The sequence below is a fragment of the Coregonus clupeaformis genome, unplaced genomic scaffold, assembly GCF_020615455.1.
Source record: "Coregonus clupeaformis isolate EN_2021a unplaced genomic scaffold, ASM2061545v1 scaf0112, whole genome shotgun sequence".
Taxonomy (NCBI): Eukaryota; Metazoa; Chordata; class Actinopteri; order Salmoniformes; family Salmonidae; genus Coregonus; species Coregonus clupeaformis.
This window is the reverse complement of record NW_025533567.1, coordinates 285,422-304,989: the sequence shown is the minus strand read 5'-3', so window position 1 is coordinate 304,989 and position 19,568 is coordinate 285,422. Positions and strand designations below refer to the sequence as shown.

General features: G+C 44.3%; 1 protein-coding gene across 28 annotated transcripts in view; it reads right to left on the bottom strand.

The window, feature by feature from the left end:
- Window positions 1-14,535: 14,535 nt before the first annotated feature.
- Window positions 14,536-19,568, bottom strand: part of LOC121568909 (myosin-binding protein C, fast-type-like) — a 45,932-nt gene continuing 40,899 nt past the window's right edge. For 11 of the 28 annotated variants that reach the window (XM_045213447.1, XM_045213452.1, XM_045213449.1 and 8 more), the window contains 2 exons: window positions 16,206-16,392; window positions 14,537-15,003 (listed from right to left, as the gene is read on the bottom strand). In XM_045213447.1, coding sequence (XP_045069382.1) covers window positions 14,966-15,003; window positions 16,206-16,392 — 225 coding nt within the window. In that variant the 3' untranslated portion in view covers window positions 14,537-14,965. Of the gene's footprint in view, window positions 15,004-16,205; window positions 16,393-19,568 lie in introns of all 28 variants that reach the window. The other 17 variants (XM_045213441.1, XM_041879380.2, XM_045213444.1 and 14 more) reach the window with 3 other exon arrangements.

Genomic DNA, 19,568 nt, shown 5'->3' with positions numbered 1-19,568 from the left:
TGGTTTCATCTGACCATATGACATTCTCCCAATCCTCTTCTGGATCATCCAAATGCACTCTAGCAAACTTCAGACGGGCCTGGACATGTACTGGCTTAAGCAGGGGGACACGTCTGGCACTGCAGGATTTGAGTCCCTGGCGGCGTAGTGTGTTACTGATGGTAGGCTTTGTTACTTTGGTCCCAGCTCTCTGCAGGTCATTCACTAGGTCCCCCCCGTGTGGTTCTGGGATTTTTGCTCACCGTTCTTGTGATCTTTTTGACCCCACGGGGTGAGATCTTGCGTGGAGCCCCAGATCGAGGGGAGATTATCAGTGGTCTTGTATGTCTTCCATTTCCTAATAATTGCTCCCACAGTTGATTTCTTCAAACCAAGCTGCTTACCTATTGCAGATTCAGTCTTCCCAGCCTGGTGCAGGTCTACAATTTTGTTTCTGGTGTCCTTTGACAGCTCTTTGGTCTTGGCCATAGTGGAGTTTGGAGTGTGACTGTTTGAGGTTGTGGACAGGTGTCTTTTATACTGATAACAAGTTCAAACAGGTGCCATTAATACAGGTAACGAGTGGAGGACAGAGGAGCCTCTTAAAGAAGAAGTTACAGGTCTGTGAGAGCCAGAAATCTTGCTTGTTTGTAGGTGACCAAATACTTATTTTCCACCATAATTTGCAAATAAATTCATTAAAAATCCTACAATGTGATTTTCTGGAGAGAAAAAAATCTCAATTTGTCTGTCATAGTTAACGTGTACCTATGATGAAAATTACAGGCCTCTCTCATCTTTTTAAGTGGGAGAACTTGCACAATTGGTGGCTGACTAAATACTTTTTTCCCCCACTGTACCTGCCTGCCTGGCTGCCTACCTGTATACCTGCCTGCCTGCCTGTCTGCCTGGCTGCCTGCCTGTATACCTGCCTGGCTGGCTGGCTGGCTGCCTGTATACCTGCCTGCCTGGCTACCTGCCTGTATGCCTACCTGCCTGCCTGGCTGGCTGCCTGCTTGTATACCTGCATGGCTGGCTGCCTGCTCCCCCAGGCCCAGGTGCCTCTGCTGCTACTGTTGTGTGATATGCTATGCTTGCCCTGCTAGCTATAGTGCATTAGCATCACTGCGGTCACACATATACACACACATGCACACACACACATACACGCCTGTTTACTCCTGGACTGGTGGGAGGGGTGTAATGAGATGGCATTATTTATAGTGGGATGGGACAGGAAGAGTTTCACCATTAGACTGATAATGTCTCCTAGGGATATTGATGGATCCTGTCTATATTTGTATTAACCAAGGAACCAATGTCACTTCTCCACCATGCCCTGGATACAGACGTCTGCTAAATGAACCAATAATGATAATGATAACAATGACAGTACTATTTAAAGATTGGCTTTTAAAACCACAGGGAGAAGGACACAATGAGATGAAGAGAGTACTGGGGGTAAACAGAGGGGAAAGAGGTGGAAGGAAGGAAAGAGAGAGAGGGGGGGGGGGGGGATACACAATCAATGATCAGTGAAGTAACATTAGCATTGTTCACACATCCCCAGCTTCGTCTCCCCTCCCCCTTCCTCTTGCGGCCTCTCTTTCTTGCTTGCTGCAGCATTACCATGACGACCGAGAAATGTGGGAATACCTCTGTCCTTCAGAGAGAGGGAGAGACAGTGAGAGAGAGAAAGAAGTGGAAGCAGGGACAGAGAGAGAGAGAGAGAGAGAGAGAGAGAGAGAGAGAGAGAGAGAGAGAGAGAGAGAGAGAGAGAGAGAAAGCGAGAGAGAGAGAGACAGAGAGAGAGAAAGCGAGAGAGAAAGCGAGAGAGAGAGAGAGAAAGCGAGAGACAGAGAGAGAGAGAGAGAAAGCGAGAGACAGAGAGAGAGAGAGAGAGAGCGAGAGAAAGAGAGAGAGAGAGAGTGAGGAAGACGCAAAGAGCATGGGGAACAAAAGCAGACGTGCTGACTGACTGAGTAGACATTAAAGGCCTTGTTTTGTACTTAGAGGAGCAGTTATAGCATGAAACATGATCGTACACCCTCACATCACACACACCCTCACATCTCTCTCACACACACACACACACAATATATATATATATATATATATATATTCCCTCTACCCAGGCTACACTTCTCTGAAAGCAGCCTGAGTTAGTGGAATGGCATGCATTGCGAGGAGGTTGTTTCACACACAGACGTGTTTCAGACTGGACACATGTTAATCAGCCCCCCCATCATCACCTGGCCTTAGCTGTGCTGTGAGGCACTGTTACTATGACAACCTGTGGCCTAAAATAGTCCACTCTAACCCCCTTTGCTTCCATAGCGTGCCGTGTTTCTGTTTTTCTCTTCCTCCTTGTTACCCGAAACTCCCACCCACCTCCGCCCTTGCCCCTACACCCAACCCCCCAACCCAGTGAAGTGACTGTTGTATTCATAGGCGCTGTCTGTCTGAGGGTCCGAAGTACCCCTCTCTCTCTCCCTCGTTATCATCCTCTCCCCTACCCTTCTCTCACCTTCCTGCCATCTCCCTGCAAAGCTTCAGTTCAAATTCATTTTATTGGCAGCTTGCGTTTCCATGGAAACATCTTGAAACCATGGCAACTATTTGAATTGAGCCAAACGCTCTTTCAAAACTGCTGCATTCATCCCCCTCTCTCTACCTCCTTTTCTCTCTCCCTCCTCTCTCTCTCTCGCTCCCTCCATATCAGCACTGTGTTGCTATTGCATCCAGTCAACTAGTGTCTGTGTGTCTGTGTGTCTGTCTGTGTGTGTGTGTGTGTGTGCATGTGTACGAGTGTGTTTGTGCGAGAATTGGCAAGCGACGGTTGTGTGTTGGTGAGCATGTGAAAATGTCTCCAGGAGTGTGAGAGTGAGCATGTAAGCCGGTTTGTGTAAGTGTGAGAGCATATTCCTTCTGCTGTCTACCTGCCATGTGAGCTAAGCATGATTATATCTGAGTGTTCCCAATCCTCCTTTCCTTCCTCCCTGCACCTTGAGTCTTCTCAAGTGTTACGCAGAAACATACTGACCTGTCTGTCAAACTCTAACTCCTCCCCCTGGGCTCCTGCCTCTGATCCTGGCTTATAGCATGCATTCTCTCTCTGGATCATGTGAACCGTGAACAGTGCTGCTGCTGCACTCGCTATGTGAAGCTGAGCAATGTGGATCCATCCAGACCTGCCTCCCTGAGCAGCCCTCTCCTGGCTACAGGTGGGATTGCCACAGAGTACACAACGGACTAACACCATGAACCAACGACCAAAGAGAAAGAGAGGGAGGGAGAGAGAGAAAAGCCAAATCGTACCCAAAATCAATGGTAAGCCATATGTGTTGGAGACCGGATGGTTATTTCACAGCCAAGTGATGCTCACTTACTATAGCCAGATAGCACATAAAGTAGACAGGCGTTTTAGGCCAAATGGCTCTCACCACAGGGTTCTTCCAGTCAAACATATGTAGTACCTCATTTACTGGGCCTAATAGATGGGAGGTGTTATAGTGTAGCACTGGGAATGAATGGCCAGGGCCAGGATACAGCCAGCACGTAATGGTTACATATGGCTAATTGCTTCGAGGATGCTCTGCAACAGTAATACTTTGGAGTTTCTAAAACCATGTAATCCTGAGTAAGTCTCTGCATGACTTGATCCCATGACTACTGCTGCAGCTGAATCAGAGTTAGCGTCTAGCAACCATCAAAGAGTTTATTTTTGTAAGACCCTGGATCTGATTGTAAGACCCTGGTTATACACAAATGGGGAACCTAATAACACTACTAATAACATCACTCTCTTTACTCACAGTCTAAAATGTACAGATAAAAAACATTTAATCATTTGAGAGGAAGAGAAGGGGGAGAGAGAAAGAGAGGAGGGGGAGAGAAAGACAGGAGAGAAAGAGAGGAGGGGAGACAAAGAGAGGAGGGGAGAGAAAAAGAGGAGGGGGAGAGAAAGAGAGGAGAGAGAAAGACAGGAGGGGAGAGAAAGAGAAGAGAGAGAAAGAGAGGGGAGAGAAAGAGGAGGGGGAGAGAAAGAGAGGAGAGAAAGAGAGGAGGGGAGACAGAGAGGAGGGGAGAGAAAGAGAGGAGGGAGAGAGAGAGGAGAGGAGAGAGAAAGAGGAGGGGAGAGAAAGAGAGGAGAGGAGATAGAAAGAGAGGAGGGGAGAGAAAGAGAGGAGGGGGAGAGAAAGAGAGGAGGGGAGAGAAAGAGAGGAGGGGAGAGAAAGAGAGGAGGGGGAGAGAAAGAGGAGGGGGAGAAAATGAGAGGAGGGGGAATATCGCTGTATATTATTTTCTTCCCCCCCCTACCTTTTCATATTATTTTTTTCAAACGTTTGTTATTTTCTCTCCCGCTCTGTCTTAAAATAAAAGCATTTCCATTCCCCCACAGCCAGTAAAGTGTAATTAGCGTAATTGTTTTAATGAAAAGGCCTCCGGGCGTTTTCCTTCTGCCAGTCTGTGATAGCAGATGAGTTCACTCACCTAAAACGCAGTGTCCCCAAGAAAAAACACCAATCAGAAACAGAATAAAAAGCACATCAGTTTTTGCTGTTTATCAAATAACATGAATAAAAATGTTGTGAGAATATGAATCATTAGTAAAGTACCCCAGTAATACTACATATATAACATAACACAGTAATAAACATACTGCAGATGAAAGCACTTTATTCACAAGTCAATTCCCCAAAGACCTGCTCAAGATTTACGCGGTGAGAGAGAGAAAAAAACAATTACCGAGCCTTGATATGAATAAAAGGTATATTCAGTTATCTGGGTCTTTGAAGATGTGCAGAGAGTAAGCAAATGGAATTAAGCACACAGGGTTTTCCTAGTGCTGGGGGCCCATGAGAACAGGCCCTATCTCCCAAAGTGCAGAGATTAGTAGGTGGTTCAGCCAGCTCCCTGGACTCTGGGGAGGGAAGTGAGTGGGCTGGGCCGCGCTAATGAGAGAGATGACTGATCAAATCAAATCAAATTGTATTGGCCACATGCGCCGAATACAACAGGTGCAGACATTACAGTGAAATGCTTACTTACAGCCCTTAACCAACAGTGCATTTATTTTTACCGTAGTCTGGCTTTTTTATGGCGGTTTTGGAGCAGTGGCTTCTTCCTTGCTGAGCGGCCTTTCAGGTTATGTCGATATAGGACTCGTTTTACTGTGGATATATATACTTTTGTACCCGTTTCCTCCAGCATCTTCACAAGGTCCTTTGCTGTTGTTCTGGGATTGATTTGCACTTTTCGCACCAAAGTACATTCATCTCTAGGAGACAGAACGTGTCTCCTTCCTGAGCGGTATGACGGCTGCATGGTCCCATGGTGTTTATACTTGCGTACTATTGTTTGTACAGATGAACGTGGTACCTTCAGGCATTTTGAAATTGCTCCCAAGGATGAACCAGACTTGTGGAGGTCTACCATTTTTTTTCTGAGGTCTTGGCTGATTTCTTTAGATTTTCCCATAATGTCAAGAAAAGAGTCACTGAGTTTGAAGGTAGGCCTTGAAATACATCCACAGGTACACCTCCAATTGACTCAAATGATGTCAATTAGCCTATCAGAAGCTTCTAAAGCCATGACATCATTTTCTGGAATTTTCCAAGCTGTTTAAAGGCACAGTCAACTTAGTGTATGTAAACTTCTGACACAATGGAATTGTGATACAGTGAATTATAAGTGAAATAATTTGTCTGTAAACAATTGTTCGAAAAATTACTTGTGTCATGCACAAAGTAGATGTCCTAACCGACTTGCCAAAACTATAGTTTGTTAACAAGAAATGTGTGAAGTGGTTGAAAAACGAGTTTTAATGACTCCAACCTAAGTGTATGTAAACTTCCGACTTCAACTGTAGGTATACTTGTAATCGTTAAGGAGAGGGGAGTTTTTCATGATAAAAAATAAACGGATTGGAGCTAAGCACAGGCAAAATCCTAGAGGAAAACTTGGTTCAGTCTGCTTTCCACCAGACACTGGGAGATTAATTCACCTTTCAGAAGGATAATAACCTAAAACACAAGGCCAAATCTACACTGGAGTTGCTTATCAAGAAGATAGTGAATGTTCCTCGGTGGCCGAGTTACAGTTTTGACTTAAATCTACTTGAAAATCTATGGCAAGACCTGAAAATGGTTGTCTAGCAATGATCAACAAACAATTTGACAGAGCTTGAAGAATTTTGAAAATAATATTGGGCAAATGCTGCACAATCTAGATGTGGAAAGAATTTAGAGACTTACCCCGAAAGACTCACAGCTTTAATCGCTGCCAAAGGTGCTTCTACAAAGTATTGGCTCAAGGGTGTGAATACTTCTGTATTTCATTTTCAATACATTTGCAAACATTTCTAAAAACATGTTTTCACTTTGTCATTATGATGTATTGTGTGTAGATGAGTGAAAAAATAAATATATTTAATCAATTTTGAATTCAGGCTGTAACACAACAGAATGTGGAATATGTTAAGGGATATTAATACGTTCTGAATGGACTGTACCAGTGTGGCAGTTGTGGCAACTCCTAAGGCATGAAAGTTCTTAAAGAAACAATGTGCATCATTAATTAAAATGACACTTGAACAGGTAAAGAGGTATGCTTAGATAACCTATGCAGAAAAATATACATATCTTTGACATAGAATTAGGTATAAAGATTATGGCTCTAGATTGCTGTGCCAGTTGCTACATTCTCCAACTTCTCCAAGCACACACACAAAGTTGTCCTTTCCAGTCGGTCACACCAGCGTGATGTAGTTATTGTGATCTATCCTTCTCTCAGCTCTCTCTCTTTAACCTCTATGGGATCGGTGTCCCGTATACGGGACGGTTGAGCTAACATGCGCTAATGTGATTAGCATAACTGTTGTACGTAACAGCAAACTTTCCAGGACATAGATATGTCTTATATGGGCAGAACGCTTAAATTCTTGTTAATCTAACTGCACTGTCCAATTTACAGTAGCTATTACAATGAAAACATACCACGCTATTGTTTGAGGAGAGTGCAGAACAACAAAAAACTTATCACGGCAACTAGTTTGATACATTCCCCTCTAAAGGTAAATAATGTACTTACATTCAGTAATCTTGCTCTGATTTACGTTTACATTTTACATTTTCGTCATTTAGCAGACGCTCTTATCCAGAGCAACTTACAAATTGGTGCATTCACCTTATGATAGCCAGTGGGACAACCACTTTACAATATATAAATAAATAAAAATATGTTATCTTCTTTTTTTGGGGGGGGGGGTAGAAGGATTACTTTTATCCTATCCCAGGTATTCCTTAAAGAGGTGGGGTTTCAAGTGTCTCCGGAAGGTGGTGAGTGATTTGTCATCCTAAGGGTCCCAGAGATAAAATGTAGCATAGCTTTGTTTGAACCCCTGCTGTCTCTGGCTCCTCACCCACCCCGCCCAGCCATCTAGATGTGTGAAAGTTAGTGTATAAGCTAATGATCCATCATGCATGACATTCCTGTGAGTGTGTAAACTTACATTTTGTATTACCATATCATTTAAGTATGTTCTATATAGTTATGTACTTGAAAATGTATCAATTGACCAATTCGGCACATTTGGGTAGACTTGATACAAAATAGTCCAGTATTGCAATGCTTCACTGGATCAATCTGAAACTTTGGACACACACTGCTCCCATCTATTGGCCAAATTCTAAATTGCGCCTAAACTGCAATATTATATTGTGGCCTTTCTCTTGCATTTCAAAGATGATGAAAAAAAATAAACATGTTTTTTGGTTTGTATTATCTTTTACCAGATCTAATGTGTTATATTCTCCTACATTCATTTCACATTTCCACAAACCTCAGTGTTTCCTTTCAAATGGTATCAAGAATATGCATATCCTTGCTTCAGGTCCTGAGCTACGCTACAGTGCCTTGCAAAAGTATTCATCCCCCCTTTTTTCCATTCTGTTGCATTACAACCTTCAATGTAAATTGATTTTTATTTGGATTTCATGTAATGGACATACACAAAATAGTGAAATGGAAAAAATAACTTGTTAAAAAAAATCTTAAACATTAATAACGGAAAAGTTGTGCGTGCATATGTATTCACCCCCTTTGCTATGAAGCCCCTAAATAAGATCTGGTGCAACCAATTACCTTCAGAAGTCACATAATTAGTTAAATAAAGTCCACATGTGTGCAATCTAAGTGTCATATGATCTGTCACATGATCTCAGTATATAAACACCTGTTCTGAAAGGCCCCAGAGTCTGCAACACCACTAAGCAAGGGGCACCACCAAGCAAGCGGCACCATGAAGACCAAGGAGCTCTCCAAACAGGTCAGGGACAAAGTTGTGGAGAAGTACAGATCAGGGTTGGGTTCTAAAAAAATATCAGAAACTTTGAACAACTTTAATCCATTATTAAAAAATGAAAATAATATGGCACCACAACAAACCTGCCAAGAGAGGGCCGCCCAACAAAACTCATGGACCAGGCAAGGAGGGCATTAATCAGAGAGGCAACAAAGAGACCAAAGATAACCCTAAAGGAGCTGCAAATCTCCACAGCGGAGATTGGAGTAGCTGTCCATAGGACCACTTTAAGCCGTACACTCCACAGAGCTGGGCTTTACAGAAGAGTGGCCAGAAAAAAGCCATTGCTTAAAGAAAGAAATAAGCAAACACGTTTGGTGTTCGCCAAAAGGCATGTGGGAGACTCCCCAAACATATGGAAGAAGGTACTCTGGTCAGATGAGACTAAAATTGAGCTTTTTGGCCAATGAAGGAAAATGCTATGTCTGGCGCAAACCCAACACCTCTCAAACCTGTTTCAGTCTTCCAGAGATTTGAGACTGGGACAGAGGTTCACCTTCCAGCAGGACAATGATCCTAAGCATACTGCTAAAGCAACACTCAAGTGGTTTAAGGGGAAACATTTAAATGTCTTGGAATGGCCTAGTCAAAGCCCAGACCTCAGTCCAATTGAGAATCTGTGGTATGACTTGAAGATGGCTGTACACCAGCGGAACCCATCCAACTTGAAGGAGCTGGAGCAGTTTTGCCTCGAAGAATGGGCAAAAATCCCAGTGGCTAGATGTGCCAAGCTTATGGAGACATACCCCAAGAGACTTTAATTGCTGCAAAAGGTGGCTCTACAAGTTTTCTATTTTATTGTCTTATTTCTTGTTTGTTTCACAACCAAAACATTTGGCATCTTCAAAGTGGTAGGCATGTTGTGTAAATCAAATGATACAAACCCCCCAAAAATCAATTTTAATTCCAGGTTGTAAGGTAACAAAATAGGAAAAATGCCAAGGGGGGTGAATACTTTCGCAAGCCACTGTAAAGGCAGTTAGATTTGAGTCATTTTAGGCTAAAATAAGGGTCCGATCCTTAAGAGGTTAATCAATGAACACGATGACACAGGGAATAAGTCACACTGATATGGAATAGAGCATACTGTAACAACAACAAAATTAAATAAAAAATGAGACTGTTGATGGATGAGTGTGTTTTACATTTTATTTCAACAACCTCGCATAGTCTCACTGCAGAATTAGACGGTCATCCACATTCTCCAAACATCACATTTCTAAATTGCAAACAACATTAAATTCTGAAGTGTTTTTGTTGCTCCTGCTTCTCTGTATGTTCCATTTCCCCAAACATCACATTTTGAAGTTAAAGGTTAAGTTTAGGCAGTGTCCACGACTGGGATCGAACCCGCAACCTTTTGACCCAAGCCTACTTGATGGTTATAGTGCTCACTGTTACCCCTAGTGGCCGGCTTTGAAGGCATTTCCCGACATCCTCAGGACATGGATAGACGTCCAATTTCGAAGTCAATTTTGAACAACCTGGCTGTTTATTTTTTAGTCTTGCATCTTGTTTAGAGCTATTGGTTATGAATGTATGCTTGTGTGCTCGTGTGAATGCATATGTATGTGCACGTGTGTGTGTGTTTTAACTACCGAACATGGCTTGTGTTAGAGTATCTATGCTGTAATGAGACATCTATGCAGTGAGTTGGTAGGAGAGAGTGGACTATGTATAGGTGGATGAGCTGTACTGTATGATGTTCCTGTGTTTCCTCCTCTGTGTCTCATTTGGTTCTTATACTGTAATTACACGGTGGAGACTCGCTCCCTCTCCTGCTCCTTCTCCCCCTCCCCTCTCTCTCTCTCCCTCTCTCCCCTCTCTCTCCCTCCAACTCTGTGATTGCATGTATAATTAGTGGCATAATTATAGTTCTCTCCATCTCACTGTTTCAGGAGCTCTGTCTCTGTCTCTTCTGAACACCTCTCTGTTTCACCCCCCTCCCATCTCGCTCTCTCTCTCGCCGGGTTAGTCTGTCTGTCACTCTCTGTAGATGTCTCTCTGTCTCTAGCTGTGTGAGAAGGAGCTGTGTGCTAATATTGGGATGGCGATAGAGATTCTGGTCTACTCCTGGGCTGCGGTGGCCCGGTTTCATCATTCATTATTCATTCAGGAATTGAAAACTTTAAAAGCCTTGAGGTGTGTCACCGGGAGAAGCAAAACAAAATGCATTATTTCTCCTCAGAGCCACTTTTTTTAAAGTTCCCAAAAAACCACAATGTGTCTGTGTGTGTGAGATAGAGCGAGAGACCTAGATTTTTTATTTAAAAATTATTAAAATATGTGAAAGCGTGTAAATGTCGTCCCAGCAGGTACAATTAGTTTGATTGCTTAGCAACAGTGACTTCTGAGAGCGTGAAATGGTAAGAAAGCTCAGATGGAGCATTGGTTCCATGTTACGTCTCCTTTGTTTGTGTTCACGAGGAGTTGTTTCCCTAAACTTTTCAGATCACATTTTCATAGCAGCTCTGTGCTTTAAATCAGGAACGCTTAAAACGCTTATTTCATAAATAGAAACATTTTAAAAACAAAGGACAGCTATTTAGAATCACACATGAACTTTGACGGAGCATACAGTGGAGCTAGTTTGAAAGTTAAATGTTCTACTGTAAGCCAAGCTACTACAAAACAACCATGTCCTACTTAACAAAGGCCACAGGGTTTCCCTCTGCCTTTAAAATGTCAACTAATGAAGTGTGCAAACTGACCTCCTACATGAAACCAATGGCAAAACATTTGAGTTCTTTCACTTTCAATAAATGTGGACCCTTATGTAGGCCATACCTAAGTACAGCGGTCTATATAAAGTGTAGGCCGTGACTAATGTACTGTATCTTCTTCAGAAAAAAAACCTTGCGGAGTGGAGTCTTTCAAAGGAGTCTATGAAAGCTTGGCCTGATGCTACGGTTAATAAAGTAGTTAATGACCTGTCAATCAAAGGATCCTGTATGGGCTGGTAAGTATTAGGGTCCCTCAGTGGTTAAGTCACTATACTCTCACTCCCTCTAGAGGTAACCCATAGGCCTACAGGCCGCAGTCAGTCAATCCAATGGCCAACTCAGCCCTGAAGTTGTCCCCAACCCACGCTTTATTCTGGACTAGTCAAATACATATTTAAATCCCTCCCAGAATATTGCAGCGAAAGCATGTTAAACATAGATAGGCCCAAAGCCATGACTCTGCATAGTCCTAGTCCTCACAACTCAGCCCACTTGATCAAATTCTCTCAGCGTTCTCTCCACTTGTATCTTTTGTAAATCTTGTGGTTGTCAGACGGATGAATAGCATGCTCCGCCATGGGCCTGGTTGGTTGTGGTGCGTACAAGGATCTAATTTAGTGTGCAAGGCGCGCACGGCGGTCTTTCCCAACGGAGACGGTGCTGTTTGTTTTGCGGGTGTGTAAATTAGCGGTAATTCGTTTGCTCAGTAATGACGTGGGAGAGCTAATTAGGGCAGTGTTGATGGGTGCGTTAATTAGTCTCCAGTGTGTTATGCTAATGAGACCCTAATCCGTGTGTGTATGTGTGAGTGTGTGTATGTGTTTGAGTGTGAGTTTGGTTGTAAGTAAGTAGTAATTCTTAAGATATATTATGCTGGACACACATGGCTGAGCAGTGATCCCCTCCACCCAGCCTGTGTATCCAGCTCAGTGCTGAGAGGCTTTGGTCTGAGAGCCTCTTCCTTCCACTCCCCATACCTAATACCCACCCTCCACTCCCCATACCTAATACCCACCCTCCACTCCCCATACCTAATACCCACCCTCCACTCCCCATACCTAATATCCACCCTCCACTCCCCATACCTAATACCCACCCTCCACTCCCCATACCTAATACCCACCCTCCACTCCCCATACCTAATACCCACCCTCCACTCCCCATACCTAATACCCACCCTCCACTCCCCATACCTAATACCCACCCTCCACTCCCCATACCTAATATCCACCCTCCACTCCCCATACCTAATACCCACCCACCCTCCACTCCCCATACCTCTACTCCACTCCCCATACTCACACTCCACTCCCCATACCTCTACTCCACTCCACTCCCCATACTCACACTCCACTCCCCATACCTAATACCCACCCTCCATTCCCCATACCTAATACCCACCCCCCCTCCACTCCCCATACCCACCACTCCCCATACCTACCCTCCACTCCCCATACCTAGCCTCCACTCCCCATACCTAGCCTCCACTCCCCATACCTACCCTCCACTCCCCATACCTACCCTCCACTCCCCATACCTACCCTTCACTCCCCATACGTAATCCCCACCACTCCTCATACCTAATACCCACCCTCCACTCCCCATACCCACCCTCCACTCCCCATACCCACTCTCCACTCCTCATACCTACCCTCCACTCCCCATACCTACCCATCCACTCACCATACCTACCCATCCACTCCCCATACCCACCCTCCACTCCCCATACCTACCCTCCACTCCACTCCCCCATACCTAATACCCATCCTCCACTCCCCATACCTACCCACCACTCCCCATACCTAATACCCACCCTCCACTCCCCATACCTACCCTACCCTCCACTCCCCATACCCACCCTCCACTCCCCATACCCACCCCCCACTCCCCATACCTACTCTCCACTCCCAAAAACCCACCCTCCACTCCCCATACCTACCCTCCACTCCCCATACCTATTTTTTTATGAGGGAAATAAATATTTGACCCCTCTGCAAAACATAACTTAGAACTTGGGGGCAAAACCCTTGTTGGCAATCACAGAGGTCAGACGTTTCTTGTAGTTGGCCACCAGGTTTGCACACATAATATGCCATTTAGCACATCTCAGGAGGGATTTTGTTCCACTCCTCTTTGCAGATCTTCTCCAAGTCATTAAGGGTTCGAGGCTGACGTTTGGCAACTCTAACCTTCAGCTCCCTCCACAGATTTGCTATGGGATTAAGGTCTGGAGACTGGCTAGGCCACTCCAGGACCTTAATGTGCTTCTTCTTGAGCCACTCCTTTGTTGCCTTGGCCGTGTGTTTTGGGTCATTGTCATGCTGGAGTACCTATCCACGACCCATTTTCAATGCCCTGGCTGAGGGAAGGAGGTTCTCACCCAAGATTTGACGGTACATGGCCCCGTCCATCGTCCCTTTGATGCGGTGAAGTTGTCCTGTCCCTTTAGCAGAAAAACACCCCCAAAACATAATGTTTCCACCTCCATGTTTGACGGTGGGGATGGTGTTCTTGGGGTCATAGGCAGCATTCCTCCTCCTCCAAACACGGCGAGTTGAGTTGATGCCAAAGAGCTTGATTTTGGTCTCATCTGACCACAACACTTTCACCCAGTTTTCCTCTGAATCATTCAGATGTTCATTGGCAAACTTCAGACGGGCCTGTATATGTGCTTTCTTGAGCAGGGGGACCTTGCGGGCGCTGCAGGATTTCAGTCCTTCACGGCGTAGTGTGTTACCAATTGTTTTCTTGGTGACTATGGTCCCAGCTGCCTTGAGATCATTGACAAGATCCTCCCGTGTAGTTCTGGGCTGATTCCTCACCGTTCTCATGATCATTGCAACTCCACGAGGTGAGATCTTGCATGGAGCCCCAGGCCGAGGGAGATTGACAGTTATTTTGTGTTTCTTCCATTTGCAAAACTGTTGTCACCTTCTCACCAAGCTGCTTGGCCTTGTAGCCCATTCCAGCCTTGTGTAGGTCTACAATCTTGTCCCTGACATCCTTGGAGAGCTCTTTGGTCTTGGCCATGGTGGAGAGTTTGGAATCTGATTGATTGATTGCTTCTGTGGACAGGTGTCTTTTATACAGGTAACAAGCTGAGATTAGGAGCACTCCCTTTAAGAGTGTGCTCCTAATCTCAGCTCGTTACCTGTATAAAAGACACCTGGGAGCCAGAAATCTTTCTGATTGAGAGGGGGTCAAATACTTATTTCCCTCATTAAAATGCAAATCAATTTATAACATTTGACATGCGTTTTTCTGGATTTTTTGTTGTTGTTATTCTGTCTCTCACTGTTCAAATAAACCTACCATAAAAATTATAGACTGATCATTTCTTTGTCAGTGGGCAAATGTACAAAATCAGCAGGGGATCAAATACCTTTTTCCCTCACTGTAGGTGTACACACACACAAACAGTCAGCCAGTCACACTGCAATGCTTTCACTAGCAGCATTACAATCATAAATCCCACCAGCAGTGATAAAACCCGCCCGGAACCTCACACACAGCACTGACAATGCTTTGGTAAATGACTGTTTTATGTGTGTTGCACTGACAGGTTCATGTCACAGATAAGAAGAATCCATCTCTGCGCTGTCATATTCAGCTATTATTAAGGTACTCTATTACTACTCTCAATTAGCTTGTCTCGATGTAGTGGTCTGTTATTATCATAATTCATTCAGTTATTACCGATATGGTATTTGACATGCCACTGGTGAGGATGTGAGAAAGAGAGGGATAGAGAGCGGAAGAAAGAGAGAAAGAGGGAGAGCATATTTAGAAAACCTCACCAGTTTTTTTATTGTAATCATATTTATTCACGTCTATCCTGTTATACATAATCCATTATGATTCCTGCAGAACTGTATCCTCTGGTGTTTCCCTCGGTCACTCATTTCTTCTCCTCGTCTCCTTTCTTCTCCTGTAAGACTGGGGAGGGCAGAGAGAGAAACTCACCATGAAAGAGAGGCTAGAGGGGGATTATCCTCCTTTAATCTCTCTCTCTCTCTCTCTCTCTCTCTCTCTCTCTCTCTCTCTCTCTCTCTCTCTCTCTCTCTCTCTCTCTCTCTCTCTCTCTCTCTCTCTCTCTCTCTCTCTCTCTCTCTCTCTCTCTCTCTCTCTCTCTCTCTCTCTCTCTCTCTCTCTCTCTCTCTCTCTCTCTCTCTCTCTCTCTCTCTCTCTCTCTCTCTCTCTCTCTCTCTCTCTCTCTCTCTCTCTCTCTCTCTCTCTCTCTCTCTCTCTCTCTCTCTCTCTCTCTCTCAGTGTTGGTCCCATTTTTCATGAGCTGAAATAAAAGATTCCATAAATGTTCCATATGCACAAAAAGCCTATTTCTCTCATATTTTGTGCACACATTTGTTTACATCCCTGTTAGTAAGCATTTCTCCTTTGTCAAGATAATCCATCCACCTGGACAGGTGTGGCATATCAAGAAGCTGATTAAACAGCATGATCATTACACAGGTGCACCTTGTGCTGGAGACAATAAAAGGCCACTCAAAAATGTGCAGTTTAGTTACAACACAATGCCACAGATGTTTTGAGGGAGTGTGCAATTGGGGGGGGGGGGGCTGAGGAGTATTTCTGTCTGTAAAAAGGCCTTTTGTGGGGAAAAACTCATTCTGATTGGCTGGGCCTGGCTCCCCAGTGGGTGGACCTGGCACCCAAGTGGGTGGGCCTATGCCCTTCCAGGCCCACCCAAGGCTGCGCTCCTGCCCAATCATGTGAAACCCATCGATTAGGGCCTAATGAATTTATTTCAATTGACTGATTTCCTTCTATGAAGTGTAACTCAGTAAATGGTTGTGTTTATATTTTTGTTCAGTATAATAAGATGATTTGTATTCTGTACAACTGCCTGCATATACACGCACAATCTCTACATTTAATCTTGTTAGGAAAAACGACATACTATCAGTGTTCCCAACAAGCGATAATCATAAGTCATAGATCGTGAATACATGACCAGCTTTGTAATAATGGGTTTAACTGATGATAACTGATGATTAGTTAGACAACTATTGACTGCCAATAAAAGTATGTCTCAGGCTGAGCATGATAGGAGTTGTAGTGTGTGTGTGTGTTTGTGCACATCTATCTGTGCATGCATGACAGTGTGTGTGTGTCAGTACCTCGGACTTCCAGCCTGCACTCCACCTCGTCCTCCCCCAGGTCGTTGATGGCCTTACAGGAGTACTTGCCCCCGTCAAACTGGCCGGGCTTCCTGATGTTCAGGGTCAACACCCCCTGGTTGTTCTGCATCAAGAATTTAGGATCCTCCCCAATGATCATCTTATTCTTCATCCACACAATCTTAGCCTGAGGTGAAGAGAGGGGGAAGAGGGGGGGTTAAGAGAGGAGGGAGGGAATTTAATTGGGGCAACATTTGGCCTTGAAATATAATCACCCACTCATTAGGCAATTTTCCATTGACCCCGGTTTATTAGACAAAAGCAATGTCGTGTGTAATGGAAACGGCAGATATAGGAGACATTTTCTAAAGATCGACAACAGTTCTATCCATTTGACGGGTGGATTTTTCATTTTTTTAAACATTCTTTATTGCGACAAATGACGATGGATACTGTGTTTTTTTAATAAATGATGATTGCCGAATCATTTTGAAGGAACGCGGGGCACATGATGTCATAGTGTAACTATAAAGCTCCACTCCACATTTAATTATATGTATACTGCTTACAATATACATTTTTTCAACTACACTGAACAAAAATATAAATGCAACGTGTAAAGTGTTGGTCCCATGTTTCATGATCTGAAATAAAAGATCCCAGAAATTTTCCATATGCACAAAAAGCTTATTTAGCTCATATTTAGTGCACAGATTTGTTTACATCCCTGTTAGTGAGCATTTCTCATTTGCCAAGATAATCCATCCAGCTGACAGGTGTGGTATATCAAGAAGCTGATTAAACAGCATGATCATTACACAGGTGGACCTTGTGCTTGGGACAATAAAAGGACACTAAAAAATGTGCAGTTTTGTCACAACACAATGCCACAGATGTCTCAAGTTTTGAGGGAGTGTGCAAGTGGCATGCTGACTGCAGGAATGTCCACCAGAGCTGTTGGCAGAAAATGGAATGTTAATTTCTCTACCATAAGCTGCCTCCAAAGTTGTTTTAGACCAGCCCAGGACATCCACATCAGGCTTCTTCCCCTGCGGGATAGTCTGAGACCAGCCACCCGAACAGCTGATGAAACTGTGGGTTTGTACAACCGAAGAATTTCTGCACAAACTGTCAGAAACTGTCTTAGGGAAGCTCATCTGCGTGCTCGTCGTCCACACCAGGGTCTTGACCTGCCTGCAGTTCGGCGTCGTAACCGAGTTCAGTGGGCAAATGCTCACCTTCGAGTGCTATTCACGGATGAATCCCGGTTTCAACTGTACCGGGCAGATGGCAGACAGCGTGTATGGTGTCGTGTGGGCGAGCTGATGTCAACGTTGTGAACAGAGTGCCCCATGGTGGCGGTGGGGTTATTGTATGGGCAGGCATAAGCTACGGACAACAAACACAACTGCATTTTATCGATGGCAATTTGAATGCAAAGAGATACCGGGATGAGATCCTGAGGCCCATTGTCGTGCCATTCATCCACCGCCATCACCTCAAGTTTCAGCATGATAATGCACGACCCCATGTCGCAAGGATCTGTACACAATTCCTGGAAGTGTGAAAATGTTTAAGTTCTTCCATGGCCTGCATACTCCCCAGACATGTCACCCATTGAGCATGTTTGGGATGCTCTGGATCGACGTGTACAACAGCGTGTTCCACTTCCCGCCAAAAACCAGCAACTTCACACAGCCATTGAAGAGGAGTGGGACAACATTCCACAGGCCAAAATCAACAGCCTGATCAACTCTATGTGAATGAGATGTGTCGCACTGCATGAGGTAAATGGTGGTCACACCAGATACTGATTGGTTTTCTGAACCACGCCCCTACTTTTTTTTTTTAAGGTATCTGATGCATATCTGTATTCCCAGTCATGTGAAATCCATAGATTAGGGCATAATGAATTCATTTCAATTGACTGATTTCCTTATATGAACTGCAGCTCAGTTGTGTTTATATTTTTGTTCAGTGTACAAAAATAATGTTTATTTGCAACACATGGATTGTCCTGACTTTCAGGAATTCCTGAATTGCTTAGCCTTGCTTTTCTGGCAAGTTTCACCATCCAATTATTTCAGATCTACAGGAGTGCAAGTTTCACCATGGCACGGACCATGGCAATACGTTGGCATATGATAATTATTAGAATATGGCAAATACAGTGCCTTCGGAAAGTATTCAGACCCCTTTACTTCTTACACATTTTGTTACGTTACAGCCTTATTCTAAAATTGATTTAAAAAAATAATAATCCTCATCAATGTACACACAATACCCCATAATGACAAAGCGAAAACAGGTTTTTAGAAAAAACTGAAAAACCTTATTTACATAAGTATTCAGACTCTTTGCTATGAGACTCGAAAATGAGCTCAGGTGCATCCTGTTTCCATTGGTCATCCTTGAGATGTTTCCACGTCACGACTTCTTCTCCTTGTTCGGGCAGGCTTCGGCGTTCGTAATCACCGGCCTTCTAGCCACATCTCATCTCATCATTCCATTTGTTTTGTCTTGTCTATTACACACACCTGGTTCATATCCCCTCATTAGTATGTGTATAAGTGTTCCCTCTGCCCCCTTGTCCTTGTGGGTGATTGATTCATGTGAGGAGAGAGAAGGTTGGTTGAGCTTCGTGTGTTTTGTATTGCCGGGGTATATTTTCCCTGTGTGCCTGTTTTGCTCCAGTGCGCCTGTTTTGCGCACTGGACTGTTTGACGCTATCCTGCGTAACTCTGTATTCCGGAATAAACTCTGTATTCTGTGATTTACCCTCCTGCGCCTGACTCCTTCAAATCACCCACCACACTACAACTTGATTGGAGTCCACCTGTGGTAAATTCAATTGATTGGACATAATTTGTAAAGGCACACACCTGTCTATATAAGGTCCCACAGTTGACAGTGCATGTCAGAGCAAAAACCAAGCCATGAGGTCGATGGAATTGTCCGTAGAGCTCCGAGACAGGATTGTGTCGAGGCACAGATCTGTGGAAGGGTACCAAAACATTTCTGCAGCATTGAAGGTCCCCAAGAACACAGTGGCCTCCATCATTCTTAAATGGAAGAAGTTTGGAACCACCAAGACTCTTCCTAGAGCTGGCCGCCCGGCCAAACTGAGCAATCGGGGGAGAAGGGACTTGGTCAGGGAGGTGACCAAGAACCCGATGGTCACTCTGACAGAGCTCCAGAGTTCCTCTGTGGAGATGGGAGAACCTTCCAGAAGGACAACCATCTCTGCAGCACTCCACCAATCAGGCCTTTATGGTAGAGTGGCCAGAAGGAAGCAACTCCTCAGTAAAAGACACATGACTGCCCGCTTGGGGTTTGCCAAAAGGCACCTAAAGGACTCTCAGA